This window comes from Aotus nancymaae, unplaced genomic scaffold (genome assembly GCF_030222135.1).
Source record: "Aotus nancymaae isolate 86718 unplaced genomic scaffold, 86718_ANA_hifiasm-v0.15.2.pri h1tg000036l, whole genome shotgun sequence".
NCBI lineage: Eukaryota > Metazoa > Chordata > Mammalia > Primates > Aotidae > Aotus > Aotus nancymaae.
Window position 1 is genome coordinate 11480971 of NW_026988450.1, and position 20866 is coordinate 11501836.

General features: G+C 39.4%; 1 protein-coding gene and 1 pseudogene across 1 annotated transcript; both read right to left on the reverse strand.

Moving 5' to 3' along the window:
• Nucleotides 1–15397: 15397 nt before the first annotated feature.
• LOC105724814 (large ribosomal subunit protein eL27-like) lies at nucleotides 15398–15859 on the reverse strand (annotated as a pseudogene).
• Nucleotides 15760–16514, reverse strand: LOC105724813 (COMM domain-containing protein 2-like). Its single transcript, XM_064384115.1, has one exon. It carries the CDS (start codon nucleotides 16491–16493, stop codon nucleotides 15894–15896), a length of 600 nt encoding a protein of 199 aa, XP_064240185.1. The 5' UTR covers nucleotides 16494–16514; the 3' UTR covers nucleotides 15760–15893.
• Between the last annotated feature and the right edge of the window lie 4352 nt (nucleotides 16515–20866).

Here is a 20866-nt window from a genome sequence, read left to right on the forward strand (position 1 = left end):
GTTTTATAAGAGGCTTTCCCCACCTCTTGTTCTGCACTTCTCCTTGCTGCCACCATCTGAGGAAAGATGTGTTTGCTTTCCCTTCCATGATGTTTGTAAGTTTCCTGAGGCCTCTCAAGTCCTGTGGAACTGTGAGTCAATTAAACCTCTTTCCTTTATAAATTACCCAGTCTTGAGTATGTCTTTATTAGCAGTGTGAGAATGGACTAATACAGTAAATTTGTACCAGGAGTGGGGTTGTACTCAGCAAAGTCACAGGGGCAGAGCTGCCCAAGGCCATGGGAGCCTACCTTTTGCATCAGCACACTCTGGATATGAGACATGGAATCAAAAGAGATCATTTTGGAACTTTAAGGTTGAATAACTGCCCCATTGGATTTCAGACTTGCATGGGGCCTATAGCCCCTTTGTTTTGGCCAATTTCTCTTGTTTAGAATGGGTGTGTTTTCCCAAAACCTGTACCCCCTTTGTATCTAGGAAGTAACTAACTTGCTTTTGATTTTATAGGCTCATAGGTAGAAGGAATTTGCCTTGTGTTAGATGAGACTTTGGACTTGGACTTTTGGGTTAGTACTAGAATGAGTTGACGTTGGGGGACTGTTGAAAGGACATGATTGTATTTTGAATTGTACTGATATGAGATTTGGAAGGGGCCAGGGGCAGAATGATGTGGTTTGGCTGTGTCCCCACCCAAATCTCATCTTAAATTGTAGTTCCCATAATCCTCACCTGTTGCAAGAGGGACCCAGTGGAGATAATTGAATCATGGGGGGTGGTCCCCCCATCCTGTTCTCATGGTAGCAAATTAGTTCTCATGAGAGCTGATGGTTTTATAAGGGGCTTTCCCCCACCCATCACTCTGTACTTCTTGCTGCCACCATGTGAAGAAAGACGTTTGCTTCCACTTCCACCATGATTGTAAGTTTCCTGAGGCCTCCCCAGCCCTGTAGAACTGTGAGTCAATTAAACCTCTTTCCTTGATAATGTATCCAGTCTCAGGTATGTCTTTATTAGCAGTGTGAGAATAGACTAATACAATGTGCCAATCATAAATCTTAAAAATCTTAGCTAAAGATAAAATGTAGACAACAACACTAGGCTTGAAGGTGCTGTGCTCAGAATTACTGGGGATAAGAATAAAGGTTGACAATTCCTTTGACCCCATATGAGGACTGACTTTTCCTCTGCCCCCATTACCATACTGCCCACAATTCCAGCTCCTCTAGGCACACACGCCCTGTCGACAAAGGTGAGTAGACAACACAGTCAAGAAGTCTCAATGCCCAAGACTAGGCTGTTTTGTCAAACCATCTCCAATTCCTATGCACGAGTGGCAGCCAGGAAATAACCTTCAAACTCAAAGTGGAAGAAATGTTCCTTACAATTCAAATGGCTGAAATGAAAATATCAACAACAAAAGATCACAGAAAGGAGCAAAAGGACAATTGTAAGAAGCAGAGGATTGAGGTCCTTAAGCTGAGCTGATTGGGGCCCACTTAGATTCAGAAAGCCTTCAGGCATGTAACCCAGGTCTCAGCTTCCTCAACTATGAAGTGGAGATGACAGTTGATTCTCATTATTCATGGTAGTTACACTCTAAAGTGACTAAAAACACTGAATTTGTGAATACTGAACCATTGCTTTTATGGAAAATATGGGGTTAGAACCCTGCCAGCCTCTGGTCACATTTCCATCAGCTGATCAATACATTCAATACATAACCTTTTTTATGTGTGTTTCCGTTTAACCGCAGCATATTGAATCCCTAACAGAGACAATTAACCCTTACTCAGAAGTAAACAGTGCTATTCCCTCAATAAAATATTGCTGATTAGCTAATATTGAACAGCCACCAGCACTACAACTCCCTCCTGAAGGAAGTTTATCTAACACGTGCATTTTCTCCATAAGGTACTATACAGCGTTTTGTGTTTAGGAAAACCAGACAGCACTTCAGCACTACCCTTGGGGGTCATCTGAAACAGCAAAATCACCAGTATTGACAATGAGGTTACAAATCAATTTTTACAAATATGTAAATTTGCAAATACAGAAGTGATGAATAGCGAAGATTGACTGTAATCATATTACAAGTTGTGGAGATTAATAAAATAATTCATGTCAAGCATTTAACACAGTATGTGGTACATATGTACCAAATATGTACTGAAAAAAATAACTGTTTTGCTAAATATTTGAAGCCCCTATTAAGGTGTTAAGTATATAACTATAAATATTACCATATACTGTAAATGGGCATGCTAGAAAGAAGATGACAAAAATAGCCTAATATTAAAATTGCTTGATAAACATGTACAGTTTTTTTGCCACAACTTTTAAAAAATAAATTTTAAAAAAACACTTAAAATGAAGCTACCTATGTATTTTTCATAGCAAGTAAGTTGAGTTAAAATTAAGACCCTTGGAAGATCTGGAAACAGGTAGGAATGAGGAGCAAATTAATTGCTTTGCAATAAAAACTGCCCCACATCCTCCAATGCCTAACAGAGACAATTAACCCTTACTCAGAAGTAAATAGTGCTGCTTCCTCAATAAATATTAACAGGATTCAGTAAAGGATGTTTCAGTGTATTTTTTTTTTTTTTTTTTTTTTTTACTTTAACAACCACCTTGTTTGGCATTTATTTTTACTTTGTTGTAATAGAAAACACAAGGGATCCCCTTTATTTAGCATAAAATTTCCTTCCCAGAAAGTAAATATTTGATGATCACATAAGGAGCTATAAACACAATTTCCTGAGAGATTTCTCTACAAAGATGTTTACCTGCTTGAGCCAAATGGATTGAAATGATTTAGAAACCAAACTTCCTTTCCGTTGTGGCCAGGTAGGCACTTTCTTCTAACTCATCCTTCACAACTCTCTACAAGAGGTTTGAAACCTCTTACCTTCAGTATTTGGAGTTCAAAACTTCACTGATGGGAGGCCGAGGCGGGTGGATCACGAGGTCAAGAGATCGAGACCATCCTGGTCAACATGGTGAAACCCCGTCTCTACTAATACAAAAAATTAGCTGGGCACAGTGGCGCGTGCCTGTAATCCCAGCTACTCAGGAGGCTGAGGCAGGAGAATTGCCTGAACCCAGGAAGCGGAGATTGCGGTGAGCCGAGATCGCGCCATTGCGCTCCAGCCTGGGTATCAAGAGCGAAACTCCGTCTCAAAAAAAAAAAAAAAAAAAAAAAAAAAAAAAAAAAAAAAACTTCACTGAATTTTTTTTTTGTTTAACTTATCTAAAATATTAGTAATACTCTATCTACAGTACCTATAACATCTCTTTTCATCATCTCAACTCCTAAACCCATTTATCCTGCGTTTCTGGTTTCTGTGATGTGACCAGCATTCTTGTAATTGCCCAGGCTTGTACCTTTGGGTTCACCTTTTCCTTCTTCCTTCTTATTGCACATGCCAAACTCATTCAACTTCTTGTTCCTGAGGCTACATTACAGTGTGCATTATGTCCGTCTCCATCTTTCCATTCCTGTTGCCCTTCTCCTAGTTGAAGTTCTCAGTTCTTATTTCCAGAGCCAAGGCAATAGCTTTGTAACCACCCTTCCATCTTCTCCCACAAGCCAGCATAACCATGGATACCAAATTCATTTTTATAAAGAATTATTTTATTATCACCATGGGATGACACAGCAAGAAGGCCCTCCCCAAATGCCAGCCTCTCAATCTTGGACTTCCCAGACTCTAGAACTGTGAGCCAATAAGTTTCTGTTTATTAGAAATTTCTAGTCTCAGATATTCTGTTATAGCAACACAAAATAGATGAAGACAACCTCTCAAACATGCAGCTCCCTATCTAAATCCTTTCCACATCTGTTCTTTTCTATGGAACATGGCCACCTGGCTTTCAAGCATTTCAGATCTCCATATTGTGTCATATAATGGTTCTCTCTTGGCATGAAGATAAATTTTTTTTGTCACATTGTGTACTTATTCATAAACCCATTCATCAGAAATACTGCAGTTTTGTAACTGATATTTTTAGAGCCAAAATATAATCTTCCATTTTCTCTAAAATACTCCCTTCCTATGGGTAAAAGAAGCGTCTTCTTAAAAAGTAAGGGGCGTTGTTCTTCAGTTCCTATGTAGAAAATGATACCCTAAAGGAAAAAAAAAGGGGGCCAAAAGGTGGTTACTAAGAAAAAACCCTCTGTTTTTCCTTCCCAGACACTTTTGAGGTATATTTGACATCTGTCCAACTCAAATTTCATTCCTTTTGAATTTCTCAGTTCCCATATTCCTTCCACCATGTAGACAAAAATCTCTATTTACCGTGTTGAAGAATCTCATACTAAAATCCTATATCACAACAAAGCAAGGTTACGAGTATGGCTCAGAGCACGCACTGTGACCTCCGGAGAAAAGGTGACTATGGGGGCCTAGATTAGGAAAGATGTCAGGGAGGAGATGAAATTTGAGTTAGGCCTGAAAAAACATTACCACTGGAGCACCCAGAGTCACAGCAAAGAAAAATGTAAGCAGAAGGAATGTATCGGGAGAGGAACAAAGTCAAGATTTCTGGATGCAAGGACAGAGAGCTCCAAGAGGTTGTTTTGGCCTGACCTAGGCTTCATGAAAAAAAACTGTGAGACATTTGCTATAAAGGAAGACTGTAGGCAGGCCCATGAGGAATCTCACTGCTAAGCAAAGGAGAGGCAGCACCTTATTCTGTGGGCAATGGGGAGCCAATGAAGGAAAAAATAACCAGCCTAAAAAAGAACTCAACAGATCTGACAGAGCTGAATAACACAATGCAAGAATTTCACAGTGCAATCACAAGTATTAACAGGAGAACAAATCAAGCTGAGGAAAGAATCTCAGAACTTCAAGACTGACTCTCAGAAATAAAAGTCAGACAAAAATAAAGAAAAATAGCAAAAAAGAATGAAAAAAACCTCAAAGAAGTATGGGATTATGTAAAGAGGACAAATTGAAGAATCACTGATATCCCTGAAAGGGAGGGGGAGGAAGCAAACAACTTGGAAAACATATTTCAGGATATCATTCATGAAAACTTCCCCAAGCTTGATAGAGAGGCCAACAGTCAAATTCGAGAAATACAGAGAACTCCTGCAAGATTCTACACAAGAAGATCATCCCAAAGACACATAATTGTCAGATTTTCCAAGGTCAAAATGAAAGAAAAAATGTTAAAGACAGCTAAAGAGAAAGGGCAGGTAACCTACAAAGGGAACCCCATCAAGCTAACAGTGAACCTCTCGGCTGAAACTCTATAAGCCAGGAGAGATCAGGGGCATATATTCAACATTCTTAAACAACAACAACAAAAAACCTTCAACCATGAATTTCACATCCAACCAAACTAAGCTTCCTAAGCAAAGGAGAAATAAGATCCTTTTCAGATAAGCAAATGTCAAGGGAGTGTGTTACCATCAGACCTGCCTTACAAGATACCTTGAAAGGAGCACTAAATATAGAAAGGAAAGACCACTACCAGCTAATACAAAAACACACTTAAACACATGAACCAGTCTCACTAAAAAGGAACGACACAAACACGCCAACATAAACAACTAACGGCACAATGACAGGATCAAATCCACACATATCAATACTAACCTTGAATGTAAATGAGCTAAATGCCCCACTTAAAAGGCACAGAGTGGCAAGCCTGGTAAAAAAGCAAAATCCAATGGTATATTTTCTTCAAGAGACCCTTCACACAATGACACTCATAGGCTCAAAATAAAGGGATTGAGGAAAATCTACTAACCAGATGAAAAACAGAAAAAAGCAAAGCTTTTTATACAAAGAAAAAAACAAAGCTGGAAACATCATGTCACCTGACTTCTAAACAGACAAGCTACAGAACGGAAAAAAATATTCACAAACTATGCATCTGACAAAGGCCTAATATCAAGCACCTATAAGAAATGTAAACAGATTTACAAAAGAAAAACAAACAACCCCATTAAAAAGTGGTCAAAGCACATGAATAGACACTTTTCAAAAAAAGACATACATGTGACCAGCAAGCATATGAAAAACACTCTATATCACCAATCATTAGAGAAATGCAAATCAAAACAACGAGATACTGATTGTGTAACATATATATATACATATATATTTATATGTGTATATGTGTGTGTGTGTGTGTGTATGTGTTATCTTACGCAATGAGATACTGGATTAACATTACCATCTTATACCACTGAGAATGGCTATTATGAAAAAGTCAAAAAATAACAGACACTGGCAAGGTTGCAGAGAAAAGGGAACAGTTATACACTGGTTGGTGGCAGTGTAAATTAGTTCAACCATTGTTGAAAGCAGTATGGCAATTCCTTAAAGAGCTAAAAGCAGAGCCACTATACAACCCAGCAATCTCATTACTGGGCATACACCCAGAGGAATATAAATCATTCTACCATAAAGACCTATGCATGTGAATGTTCATTGCAGCACTGCTCACAATAGCAAAGACATGGAATTAACCTAAAAGCCCATTAATGACATATTGGATAAAGAAAATATGGTGTGTGTATATATATATATAAGCGCTATGGAATACTACACAACCATAAAAAGGAATGAGATCATGTCTTTTGCGGCAGTGTGAATGGAGCTGGAGGATATTATCCTTAGCAAACTAATGCAGGAATGGAAAACCAATACTACATGTTTTCTCTTATAAATGGGAACTAAATGATGAGAACTTATGAACACAAAGGAAGGAGACAACAGACACTGGGGCCTCCTTGAGAGTGGAGGGCGGGAGGAGGGACAGGAGCAGAAGAGAAAGCTATTAGATCTTGGGCTTAAAACGTGGGTGATGAAGTAATCTGTATGACAAACCTGCAGGACACGACTTTACCTATGTAACAAATCTTCACATGTACCCCTAAACCTAAAATAAAAGCTTAAAAAGTTTTTTAAAAATTTTAAAAAACACTTAATGAAGCCAAATTCTGAAGGAATAAATAGAAAAGTAAAACTAAAAAATAACCCAAAGATTTCTCAACAAATCAAAAGTTCATAGAATTGCAGCAAAATAGAGATTTTAACATTTTTCAGGAGGAAAATAGAGATTCGTGATTATCTAACACGAATATTTGAATGATTAACTGCTGTGCTATCGTGTCTTCTGAGTAGTTATTGACAGAATGAGTGTTGGAATTAGGAAAAAGATAATTTTTATATAAATCAGGGTTTTGTATATGTAAAATAGGAAACATTTGGGCGACATTTCTCTTCTCTACTACCAGTTGCTCAAGGTAGCCCTAGGTGCGTGACAGAGGAAACATGGGGCACACCGAGGTCCACCAAAGGTCACATCTTACAAGATGGCGCTGAGATTAGATGAATCAGTTGGGGAAGAAACTCATTGCTCAATAGATTTCACCATTACTTCCTAAAGCTAAGATCCAAAGTTTAAAGTGGTAAACACATTAAAACAAGCAGGCAGAAACTTCAGGCCTCAAGTCACTACAACCTCTCACCCTCCAACTCCAACTAGAAGTGAAGGAGTCAGGGAGGAGTATCAGGGTAGAGCTGTTGCTGCTGTTGTTTGATATTGTCATTGTTGGTGACTTTAAGAGAAACACCGCATAACAAAATCAATTTTCCCGTAAGCTAATTGATACAAACAAGAGTTAGGCTGAGTGGAGTGGCTTACACCTGTAATCCCAGTACTTTGGGAGGCTGAGGTGGGAAGATCATCTGAGCCCAAGAGTTCGAGACCAACCTGGGCCACATGGTGAGACCCCATCTCTACAAAAATAAAAAAAAAAAAAAAATTAGCCAAACACGGTGGTGTGTGCCTTTATTCCCCAGTACCACTCAGGAGCCTGAGGCTGGCAGATCCTTTGAGCCCAGGAGGTAGAGCCTTCAGTGAGCTATGATCACACCACTGAACTCTAGCCTGGGCAATAGATTGAGACCATGTCTCAAAACAAAAACACAGAGTTAAGTTTCTGTGGCAAACTCATGGGCACAAATATCACCAAACTTCCAAATAAAGACCCAAAACACCTCCAGTATTAACCACGGGAGCTACGCATACATTTAAGAAAGACTAATAAAAACAAGAAGGATAATTTTTCCAATTTCTAGTGCATCTGTAAGTGACGGTGGTCATGGTAGTGATGAGTTAAATTAAGAAGTAAATATGTGCAAAGCGAAAATCGTCAGGAGCATCATCTCCTCCCACCAGGCAGTTCAAAACCAAACCGTCACAAACGTGGTGACTCCCAGAGAGCTTTCCTTTTACATCATTTATTGTTGTACATTTGTATTGATTACTGTAGACCTTAAGCATTTTTATTTGACAATAATTCATATTCATTCATTCATTCATTCTCCAAACTGTTTATTCCAGTTCAAGGCCGCAGATGGTCAGAACCTATCCCAGCGGCTCATAGGCAATGTGGGAACCCACCTGGACAGGAGCCATCCCATCTCAGGGCCCACAGCCACTCACACACACACACACACCTACACACACACACCCCTACACACACACACACACACACACACACACTGGGACCACGTGGACATGTCAGTACACCAAATTTGCACATCTTTGGGATGTGGGAGGAAACCAAAGGAACTGGAGAAAACGCATGCAGAAAGGGGAGAAAGAACATGCCAACTCCACACAGCCACAGGCCCTGTCCAGGATTCCTTTTGTTGTTGTTGTTTGTTTGTTGTTTTTTCTCATCAATATCATAACGAAACCACTTTGAAAGCAACAACGTTATCTGGAAACCTGCTATATGTGTTAAGTACTGATTACAGACAAAATATAAAGCATTATGTTCTTGACTAATTTTTATTTTAAAAACATAGCTCCCATTCCAAAAGAGGTTGTGGTACAATGCTCTGAAGATTAAATGAATGCACTTAATAATTATATACCAAAAAAGCAGACTTTCCTGTCAGCCCCGAATATCTGAATTCCAACAATGAAAAATTTGGATGTGAATGCAAAGGAAGTTTATGATGTTGAGAGCAAATAGCACTGCAGTAATCAGGAGAGGCCTAAAAGCCTGCTTCTGAGAGTTTCTTTCCTTTTTGACATAAAATTAAATGAATTGATTGAATTCCATGACTTAGGACATTTTTTGAAAATCTGGATGAATAGCTCTTCCTTTCCCTTCTTTTTTTCTTTTCTTTTTTTTTGAGATGGAGTCTTACTCTGTCACCCAGGCTGGAGTGCAGTGGTGCGATCTTGGCTCACTGCAACCTCCGCCTCCCAGGTTCAAGCAATTCTCCTGCCTTAGCCTCCCCAGTAGCTGGGACTACAGGTGCCCACCACCATGCCTGACTAATTGTCGTATTTTTAGTAGAGGTGGGGTTTCACCATATTAGCCAGGCTTGTCTCAAACTCCTGACCTCGTGATCTGCCTGCCTCAGCCTCCCAAAGTGCTGGCATTACAGGTGTGAGCTACTGTGCCTGGCCCCTTTTCCTTATAAAGTAAATTGACTGCTTTTTGTTGTGCACACAATGATTTTTTAATTCTAGAAATTTTTTTTTAAAAACTATAATTGTATATAGTGAAACAAAGACTTTAGGCAGATCTTCGTTTTACATACTCATTGCTGATGTTTTATATCTATTAATTCTCACTCACTGCTCTGAATTGAGCCATTACATCCAACTTCACCATATTGCAAATTCTCAAAGACATAAGATAGAGAAATATTAAAACTTCTCCCTGATTCAAAGTACTCTTTGAAAAGTAATATTAAGAACACTGAATCATTTGGTAAGCAGAATGAAATATGATCATTTTTGTTACCTACAAGATATGATGTACCTCCTAAAAATAAATTATAGCTAACCTGACTTTTGAGTTAACTTAAAAATGTTACAACCAACCTGTTTCAATTCCCCATTACCCAATTTCAAAGGTGAATTAATATACATCTAATACCAAGGACTAAAAAGAAAAAAATAGAGCTACTGATGTGAATGTCTGGACAAAGAGACAAAACAGAAATCTCTCCTCTCTTCTTGAATTGGTGGCAGAGGGTAGGGTAGGTTACTCAACTTGTTGTTTGGGTGAACTGGTCACTTGCTTGTTACCTAATTAGATCTCAAACGGAATCTGAACAAGTCAGATGTGCAAGAAAGAAGCTCCACCTCCAGCCCCCACTGTAAACCTTCTCACAGTGCTTCCTCCCGCCCCATCCCCTCTGCCACACCCCCTGTTCCTGTCCATCAGGGCAAGACTAGCTTTCCATTGGTCCTTGTCGCCTAAGACAGAAAACTTTCCTGTACTTTTGAGAAGACTTGGCAATGGTGCAAATCAAAATATTTATCTAGACAGTAGAGAATTATCTGTAATCCATTGTACCTTTTAAGCCAAAGCATACTTAATAAGCCGTGGACATCTCTTTTTCACTATTGGTGAGGAAATATAGCAATGTGCTAGAAAAACACTATACACAGTCTGACGTTTGCTGCGTCTCTTTCTTCCCAGCTTCCGAATTTGGATAATTACTCACAAAACTTTACATCTATCTATCTACAGTATTTGCAAAATATGTATGCTTCCTTTTATTGTATTAATTTATAATTCAAGATATAGCTTTCATTTGGCCAATGTATTTTGTATTTATAACACTCTATAAAGTGTCTACTAGGTTCCATTTATCTCCAAGACCAGATATTGGCAACCACTATATTTATTTTTTTATTAGTATGACCACACCAAGATAGGAAATGAAATATAATAGCCAGAATGCTTTCTATTAACCCCCAAAAGAGAGGAAATGGTGAAGGGTTTCAGTGCTATAATAAAAAGGCTAAAATAGCAAAAAGCCATTTAAGACATGGTCCTTTAATTTACCTCTGAGTTCTGTGCCAAGGTAAATAAAACACACTAAGTTACCACTACTACTGTCCACAATAGTTGGTAATTAAAAGTAAGGAAGAGCTGAGGGAGGAAATGAATTTCAGAATCAAATATGTTAAGGAAATGTAGAGGGTGGGAACACATAAGAGATGTCTTTTGTCACTAATGTGCTGTCGCATGGGGAGAAAATCAAGAACATCACAATTTCCAAATCACACTGAGATGTTGGAGATTTCTCAATTTGTTTTCCTTTTTCTACTCTTGATATCTTAACTGACCTTGAAAGCCACATTCTTCTTGCTGTTGCTTCTTGGGAAAATTATTGCTAACTACTTTTTCCATTTACGAACTTGTTAGGTTAAAACAATACATGTTGAAAGAACCGCAAAAATAATCAAGAACAACATTGTTCCCCATCCACTCTTCATTTCCTCCCTCTTCTTATCTCTTCCCTGATTCATTTACTTCTCATTTTCCTTCGATTACCATGTTGTAGTCAATCATGAAGAAACAATATGTTTCATGTTTTAATTTGTTTTCATGCACTAATCCTATTTTTGAAAACTGAGTAACTCTGTGAAAGAAAAAAAAATTACAACCTAAACAAGCAAAATAAGTAAGTGACTAACACCATAGAGTCAGTTTTAGGAATTTTTTTGTTGTTACTTAATCCTAACAGGAAACTTAATTCACTTTCATACCTCTCATTTGTCCATCTGTAAAATAACTTATAGTACTAAAGTCTTACAGAATCATGTATCTAGCAAGTACCTGCCATTTACAATACAAATAACTATACTTGACTCTCTGAAACATCAGGGGAGGCAGGTGTTCTCATTCTCCCATTAAAGGGCTGTGTAGACTGAGGCTATGGAGATCATGATTCTGCCAGGGCCACACAATTCAGAAGGGCTGGCCGGTGTTGAGACACACTTTTGATTATGCATCCTGGGTTCTCTTTACTGTACCACACCACTTCTAAGAAGTGGCTATTAGTCATCACATTTTCTCATGTTACTGAGGGATCACTATCTACTTTTTAACCAACTAGGCTGTGGAAAAATGCATGAAAAATTTGCCTTGGCATCTGAGCTAAAGAGAAGAGCAAGGTACATGTTTCAACTTGGGCTTCCATAACAAAATACCACAGACTGGGTGGCTAACACAATAAACATTTATTTTCTTGACGGTTCTAGAGGCTGGAGATTCCAAGATCGAGGTACAGCAGGGTTTTGTTTTTGAAAAGGACACTCTTCTGGATTGCAGATGGCCACCTTTTGCTATAGCCCCACATGGTGGAAAGAAAGCAAGCTCTGATCACCCTTCCTCTTCTTATAAAGACTCTAATTCCATCATGAGGGCCCCACCCTCCTGACCTCATCTAACCGTAATTACCTCCCAAGGGCCCCACCTCCTAAAACCAGCACACTAGGGGTTAGGGCTTCACACATACTAATTTGGGGGGAACCAAAATACTGAGTTTATAATAGTAGATTTAATGCAAATTTATCTGCATGCTAAGTTACAGAACAAAATAGTTACTAGAATTATAAAAAGTGAGCTCCAAAATCATTTGGCTCAATTTAGTTACAGAAGACAAATAGGGAATTAATCAATCTGTTCAACCATGATCAATTTCTCATTTGTACTTGGCTCTCTCTTATTTTCCTGCTATCCCTCCCGCCATACTCATATACTGCCTTTCTTCTCTCCTTATTAAATCCCTCAGTTTCCAGCAACCTGACTACATCTCCACCATTCTACTAAATTGTCTACTTAACCAAACTCATTCTCTTGAATGAGAACCAATGAGACATTGTTTTCTCTAGCAGCCATTCCCTGAACCTCCAGACATGTAGAATCAAGATTGCACACAGAGTCTGCTCACTCTCGAAGAGTGAGACGAACTCAAACCCCCTCACCATAGATCATGGATGTTGTACCTCACGCCCCTCGTGCCCCCAAATCCAGGTTATCTTCAAAGTCCCAGAACACTATGTTGTCAGCAGTTCAAGCTCCAAGCGCCTGCTGCCACTGAATTAGCTCAGCTCTGGGATTGTCCGGCTGAGGTCTGTTGCTTGGAGCTGTTCCAGCTCAGACTTAGGATGCAGATTTCTACTTCAACTTCTACTAAACACAGCTCCACTCAAGACATTTGTGTAACAGAATACGTTATTGGTGAGGATTTAATATTAACTGCCAGGGGACATGCAACAGGCCACAGTTACAGGTGGAAGTCAGGCTTGGCCTCAGGCCATGCATCCAGCCCTCCTATTTCCTTCCTTCACTCCCTCCTCCCAACACCCAGCTCAACTCCCAAGTACATCTAGTCTATTCCTTCACTGGAAAGTTAACTCTCTCTCTCTTCTTTTTCTTAGAAACACTGTCTCCTATGTTGCCCAGGCTGGACTTAAACTCCTGGGCTCAAATGATCCTCCTACCTAAGCCTCCTGATTAGCTGGAAATACAGGAATGTGCCACCACACCTGGCTTAACTAACTCTGTTGTCTTCTTGGCTGCTACAAAACCATGCCCTCTTCCCACATCATCACTCATCTTCCACTTAAAGACAGTTCTCTTCCTAAGAGCAATTCTGGTCCCTGCTCTGAAGAAATAAATGTTCCACCCAACGTTAGGCAATTAGGTCGTGAGGGTGGAGCCTCATGAATGATAGTACCCTTATAAGAAAAGATTCAACCAGGTATGGTAGCTCAAGCCTGTAAACCCAGAACTTTGGGAGGCTGAGTCAAGTGGATCACTTGAGTTCAGGAGTTCGAGACCAGCCTGGCCAATAGAGTGAAACCCATCTCTACTAAAAATACAAAAATTTGCTGGGTGTGGTGGTGCACACCTGTGATCCCAGCTACTCAGGAGGCTGAGGCAAGAGAATCGCTTGAACCGGGGAGGCGGAGATTGCAGTGGGCTGAGATCATGCCACTGCAGTGCAGCCTGAGCAACAGAGCGAGACTCCATTTCAAAACAAAGAAAGAAAAGAAAAGACACGAGATAGCTGACCTCTCTTTCTCTTTCTCTCTGCCATGTGAGGACACAGCAAGAAGACAGCCATCTATGACCAAGGAGGTAGGCCTGCACCAGACACCAAACCTGCCAGCCCCTTGGTCTCGGACTTCCAGCCTCCAGAACTATGATAAATAAATAGAAAACTAAATTTATATTTATTTGCTATAAATTTACGGTGATAAATTTATAGAAAAATAAATTTGTCTATAAGCCATCCAGCCTACAGAATTTTGTTACAGCATCTGGAACAGAGTAAGGGAGTGGGATGCAGAGTCTCTTTAGATTCTGCTAAGGAAGGCCTCTGATTCTCACACTTTCAATTGTGATTAGCTAACCCCAGCCTGCCATTTTCTATCTTCCGTGCATCAACAGCGCCCAGCAACAGCTGTCTAATTCCATTGTTCTTGTATCTTCTATCTCCTCCCACACCCATTCTTTTCAAATGACAGAGCTATCACACAGCAGCATCCCCTTCCACCTGCACTCCACTGTATCTCACCATATGAGAGTGTCTCAGCCATCACACACTGCAGCATGCTAGGGGCACCAGCACCTTCCCTGCTCCAGGGCCGGCCCCTCACTGCCAGCCAGCCAGTAGCTGACAAACTCCAGTGTCCCTTTCTTACCATCTGCTTCTAGGATACTCCTGGTACCTGCTGCCTTAGATTGGGTTTCCTAGGAGAAGAATCACAGACAAAGTGTAAGTGAATGTGATTTATCGAAGAAATACCCTTCAGGAGAAACTGGAAGGAGTCGGAAGGGATGGGAGAGAAGTAGCATAAGGAAAGGGAAGGAATAGAGCAAGGCTGTGGTCTGACAAATCTGAACTTAGCCTGAACCCTGTGGGGATGGATGTCCCGGAGCATAGTTCCACACAGAGCTGTCCCACCTTTGAGGCAAGGGGGTTGGAGTTTGTACCCCTATCTCAGTCATACCCCAATCCTGAGGTATTGGGTCTGGAGTAATATGTATTTTCTGTGCTTTAAGTCAGGCAACCTCAGACCTAAGCATCTGCATTTTCCTAGGCCCTCTTCCTGTTAGGTTTTTAATCTGCATCAAATTACTTATCCATTCTGAACTTTAGCGGCCATCTCTGAAAAGTGAGGATATTAATTTCTATATCAAAAGATAACTGTGAGAATGAGAGGAGCTAATTGTACAGAAGGCTTGTACAATACACTTTTATCAGTGCTGTAGTGAGCACTGGCAAATGCTAATTCCTGATCCTCTTACCCAGTCCCCGCACACTGTTATTTGATTGGGGCAACTCAGTTAAGCTTACTGAATATCAATAAAATATGTCGATTTTTCTTTCCTATGAATCTTACAGTGTTATTGTCGCACTGAAAAATACACACACACACACACAGTGATATGGTTTTGCTGTCTGTCCCCACCCAAATCTCATCTCGAATTGTAATCCCTACATGTTGAGAGAGGGGCCTGGTGGGAGGTGAATTGGATCATGAGGGTGGTTTCCCCATGCTGTTCTCATGATAGTGAGAGAGTTCTTTTTTTTTTTAAGAGAAGATGAATTTTGTTTGTTTATTTATTTTTATTTTTTAATGACCAAAACAAAGCATCTAAAACTGCAGCTTCTGGAAGAACCACTTGTTCTTGCCTATTTTTTATCTCTCTTCAAACTTGACCTTGGCCTCTTGTCGGGCCTTGCATTTAAGAGCAGGATCTCTGAAGACATCCTTATTGACGACAGTTTTGTCCAAGGGGATATCCACAGAGTACCTTGTGGGCATTAGGTGGTTGTAGTTATAGACTTTCACAAGACTTGATCTTTGACCTCTTGGCGATCTTCTCCTTGCCCATGGCAGCTATCACTTTTCAGGGTTAGTGGTCAATTCCAGCCACCAGAGTGCAGCTACAGGGGCGATCTGAGGTGCCATCATCAATGTTCATGATGACAGCTTTGCATCCAGAGTAGCATCCAGCCAGGACAAGCACCACCTTCCCAGGTTTCATGAACTTGCCCATGTTGGCAGCAATCACTTGGGCCTTAAAACTGGCACTATTTGATGTTGCGAACAACTCTCCTACAGTGGTTTGTCTTCATCTCTTCCAATGCTTGTTCCAGTTGTTGAACCAAATAGAGCAGGGTGGCTGGGTCTGTTTGTAGAACTTTGGTGTTGTGATCTCCATTTTGATTAAGATGTAGCTTTATAGTCACTGCTGGTTTAATCTGTTGCCTGAGACTTCTACTTGCAAGCTGTACATCTAGTCGCCATTCAAGGTTATGATAACTGAGAAGGCTTGGTGCCAATTCACTGAGAATAGTTCTGATCTCTTTTCTGTTGTCCAGATAAAGCTGAAGCAACAATTTGTTTAATTCTTCAGAGAATCCCAGAACAAAAACAGAGTCTTGAAAATCCAGTTCAGAAATCATGAGCTTTGAGCTCTCAGTGAGGAGATACGTTAATCCTTCCACGCCATGCTGGACAGCGTCACTACTCACACTGAGTTTTCTGGCAGCGCCTTCGTAGATTTTTGGGTTTGCGCTGCGCCTCAGGAATTCCACAGCAATCCTCCCAAACTCGGCGACCACCGCGCTGTCCACTTGAGGCAGGAAGGCCAGGTGCTCCTTATGCTCCTCAGACAACTCCAGCAGCATCTTCGCTGGCCTACGATTTTACCCGGCAGCCATAGTGAGAGAGTTCTTATGAGACTGACAGTTTGGAGTGTGGCGCTTTCTCACTTTCTCTCTCTCTTTCCTGCCACCTTATGAAGAAGGTGCCTGCTTCCCCTTCACCTTCCACCATGATTGGAAGTTTCCTGAGGCCTCCCTGCCTATGCAGAGCTATAAGGCAATTAAACCTGTTTTGTTTATAAATTACCCAGTCTCAGGTAGTATCTTTATAGCAGTGTGAAAACAGACTAATACACACACACACACACACACACACACACACACGTACTTTTTTTTCTTTTTGGGGAAAAAATCTCGCTCGTGTCACCCAGGCTGGAGTACAGTGGCGCAAACTCAGCTTACTGCAACCTCTGCCTCCTGGGTTCATACGATTCTCCTGCCTCAACCTCCTGAGTAGCTGGGATTACAGGTGCCTGCCAGCACGCCTGGCTAATTTTTGTATTTTTGGTAGAGACAGGGTTTCACCATTTTGGCCAGGCTGGTCTTGAACTCCTGACCTCAGGCAATCTGCCCGCCTTGGTCTCCCAAAGTGCTGGATTATGGGCATGAGCCACGGTGCCTGGCCACAAGTACTTTTAAAACTAAAAAATATCATCTAAATTTTACATTTTGTTAGCCTCAATAACATTTGCTATGGAAATTTTATCCATTTTCTAAGAGTTCAGAAAGCATTACCATATTTATTTCATCATAAACTTTTCATTGAAACTTAAGATTTGCAAGCTCTATTTTTCTATTATTATTCTGCTGATACGATGCTATATCGTATGAATGGAAACAAGAAAAAGAGCTATCAGGTATATTCTGCACATAATAATAAAAGAATCTGAGGCTGTGACTGCAAATATAAATAATTCTTTAACTCTTAATTTTAAATCAAGGTAAACATGACTTCACTTTCCTTGAGTATATTGAGAGTCCAGCTACAACTTATTAGCTATTGAATGGTTCCCGTGTGAAGTACCATTGGTATAATTTTTTACCTGTCTTATTAGAAATAAATAAACAGAATGATTTTAGTTTATGTTTTTAATTCTCTATTCTAAATCGGACAAATATAAGACAGAAAATGCAAATAACTAGATCATTATACCTTTTGTTAAGTGAGGACTTAAAGTCTTTTGTTAAGTGTGAACAGATGTGTGCCTACATAGTCACTTCTACATCTGATGAGGTGTTTTGTTGAAATTTATAATCCTTAGAAAAGGGTGTTCCTGTTTTTGAAATTATCCTTTTATTCTTTCTTAAGGAGTAAATCATTTCTTGGTATGGTTTTCTTTATTATCCATCTTCCTGGTTGCTAATAACAATAACACTGACAGAGACTACACAAAAAGGAAAAAGGTAATATCACTGAGAGAGTAACATCAGCAAAAATAACAGAGTAAGGATCTCCAAACATTTTCTCATCCATAGAAACAATGAGAAAACTGGCAAAATTTGTCAGAATCAAGACCAGGTGTGGTGGTTCATGCCTGTAATCCCAGCACTTTGGGAGGCCAAGCTGAGAGGATCACTTGAGCCCAGTAAAAACATTGGCCAGGTGTGGTGGCACGCACCTGTAGCCCCAGCTACTTGGGTGGCTGAGGCAGGAAAACCACTTAAGCCCAGGAGTTTGAGGCTGCAGTGAGCCAAAAGCCCACCACTGCACTCCATCCTTGTCTCAAAAAAGAAAAAAAAATTGTCAGAATCAACTTCTTCAGAACACTAGAAACTAATCAAAGGTCTGCAGCAACCCAAGTAGAGTTTATTCAAGAAAAGGCTGAATCTCATGAAGAAAAGGGAGCTTTGTGATGGTTTAACTTACTCTATTCCCATCTCTCCCTCCCCTGTTCAACAGTAACCTTGAAAACTAATAATGCATTATCGCAGTGAAAACCAACAGCCCGGCAGCTACAGCAGGAGGCAGAAAAGGATTAGATCTCCTTTGAAGCCCTATTCTCAAAGAACTGTCATTATTTGATCTGTCCATTGGTTCCCTGGAAGACTCCGCTAATAAAGCCTTCTTTATTTGACCTGTTTCACAGCTGATCCAGTGTGAAAAGCACTGGTATAAGATTGTAGCTGCCTTATATGGTAGATAATAGTTGAGACAAACAGTGAGCCAACTAAAAAGCTTTAAAAAAAGAAAAGCCGAGCCAGGCGTGGTGGCTCATGCCTATAATTCCAGCACTTTGGGAGGCTGAGGTGGGTAGATCATGAGGTCAGGAGTTTGAGACCAGCCTGGCCAATATGGTGAAATCCGTCACAACTAAAAATACAAAAATTAGCCAAGTGTGGTGGTGCACACCTGTAGTCCCAGCTACTCAGGAGGCTGAGGCAGAAGAATCACTTTAACCCAGGAGGTGGAGATTGCAGTGAGCCAAGATCGTGCCACTGCACTCCAGCCTGGGCGACTAAGACTCTATCCTAAAAATAAAGAAAGAAAAAGAGAAAGAGAGAGAAAGAAGGAAAGAAAAAGAAAGAGAGAGAAGGGGAGGAAGGAAGGAAGGAAGGATAATTAAAACTAAAAATCAATTTTTTTAATTATGAAGAATATTTACAGAGGACGAGTCATTCATTTTTAGTTTTTACTATTTAATCGTGACTTTGTTTTTCCCACCAAAATTAAAAGCTATAGCAAATATTCTGGAAAATCTTTTTTATTGTTTTTTGTAAATTTGTATTTCAAAGTAATTTCAAACTCACAGAAAACTTACAAGAATAGTATAACAATGCCTATATATTTTTCACTTAGTTTCCAACTATAAACAATTTACCACATTGGTTTTCTCATTCTCTCTCTCTATTTCTTCTGTCCTTTCTGTCTCTCTCTCTCTCTCTCTCTCTCCTCTCTCTCTCATAAATATGATTTTATTCTATTCTGAACCAGTTGAATTGCCAATACAACATCCTAATTATTTTAGTGAGTATTTTCTAAAATTCAAGGACATTGTTCTATATAATTAGAATATCACCATACCTGTCATGAAATCAATATGTTACTATAATCTGATCTACAGACCCAGTTCACATGTTGTCATATTTCTCAATAATTATCTTTATAGGAAAAAGAAAATTCTACCAGTCCAGGATGAAATCCAAAGCCATGTGTTACATTTAGTTGTCAACTCTTTTGTCTCCTCCAATTTCAAATGGCTCCTCAGTGTTTTGTTGCCTTTCTTGAACTTGAATCTTTTGACAAATACAGGTCAGTTATTTTGCAGAATATTCTTTAATTTTGATTAATATGATGAAATAGATTTTTTTTAAATTAACAATGGAAAGAAACTTTAAGATTGTACAAATTAATCAGCAGTCTCTCTATATCCTGTATTTCACCTCTATGCAGCAGCTTCCACAAGAAAGAACACCCCACCCTTGAGAGAGAGAATGGGGCAGAGAAAGAGAAGAGTGAAAAGAAAAAGAAAAGGGAGTTGTGAGAAAATTAAAGCAATCAGAGCATTTTCAGAACAAGAGAAATAGCTTTTCTATAGTCACATCCTTTTATTTAGTCCATTAAAATCTCATAAATTTTACATCCTAGATACAATTCAGTGGAAGTAACCAGCAGCTATGTATAAACAGGCCACTGTAGTCAAAGCTCAGTGTATCTAGGTATCTATATTTCTTTTCAGGCTTGAAATTCTAGCTTCATCTTTACACTTTATGTAATCTAGAGTGTTGGCAAAACCAAACTATGTTTGTTATTCCATTTTCCCCAAAGAACAATTTTCACCTTATTCGAACTCATGTCTTCTTCTTCTTCATTGTCTGATTTCCAGCTGGTATGCAGCAGCTTAACTGTGGGCATCTCAGTTATTTCGTTCCTGTAGTGATTATTCCAGTATCTTTTATTTTCTTACTTCTCAAAAATGTAATTCAACCAACAGGTAAATTTCTCTTGAATGCAATCATTGGGTATTCATAATTATAAATATTATTTTCTGAAGGAAATTATATTACATATTTGCAGCATTAGACTACAAATTGTTCAAAACTGCACACAAATTATAAGAAGTACATTTGCAGCAGTGACATCAAGATTCATATGATGTTATTTCTAAAAATTATACAATGATTTGATCAACGTGGCAATGCTTCATTCCGCTCCCATTTTTCCATGAATCCTGTAGTTTGTAATATATTACTCACTGGTTTTGGTTTACCCAGATTCTGTAAAAACTTTATTAGCTCTGAATTAGATAAAAATTTCATAAGTCAGAATTCTATTTTAATTAACCTAAAAGGATATATAGGTTAATTCTTTCGAATTTCTCTTGTAAAACATGTGTATTCTGTTCTCTATACTGATTTATCATGCAGCTCATATACAACAGAGATGAAATAATACAGCT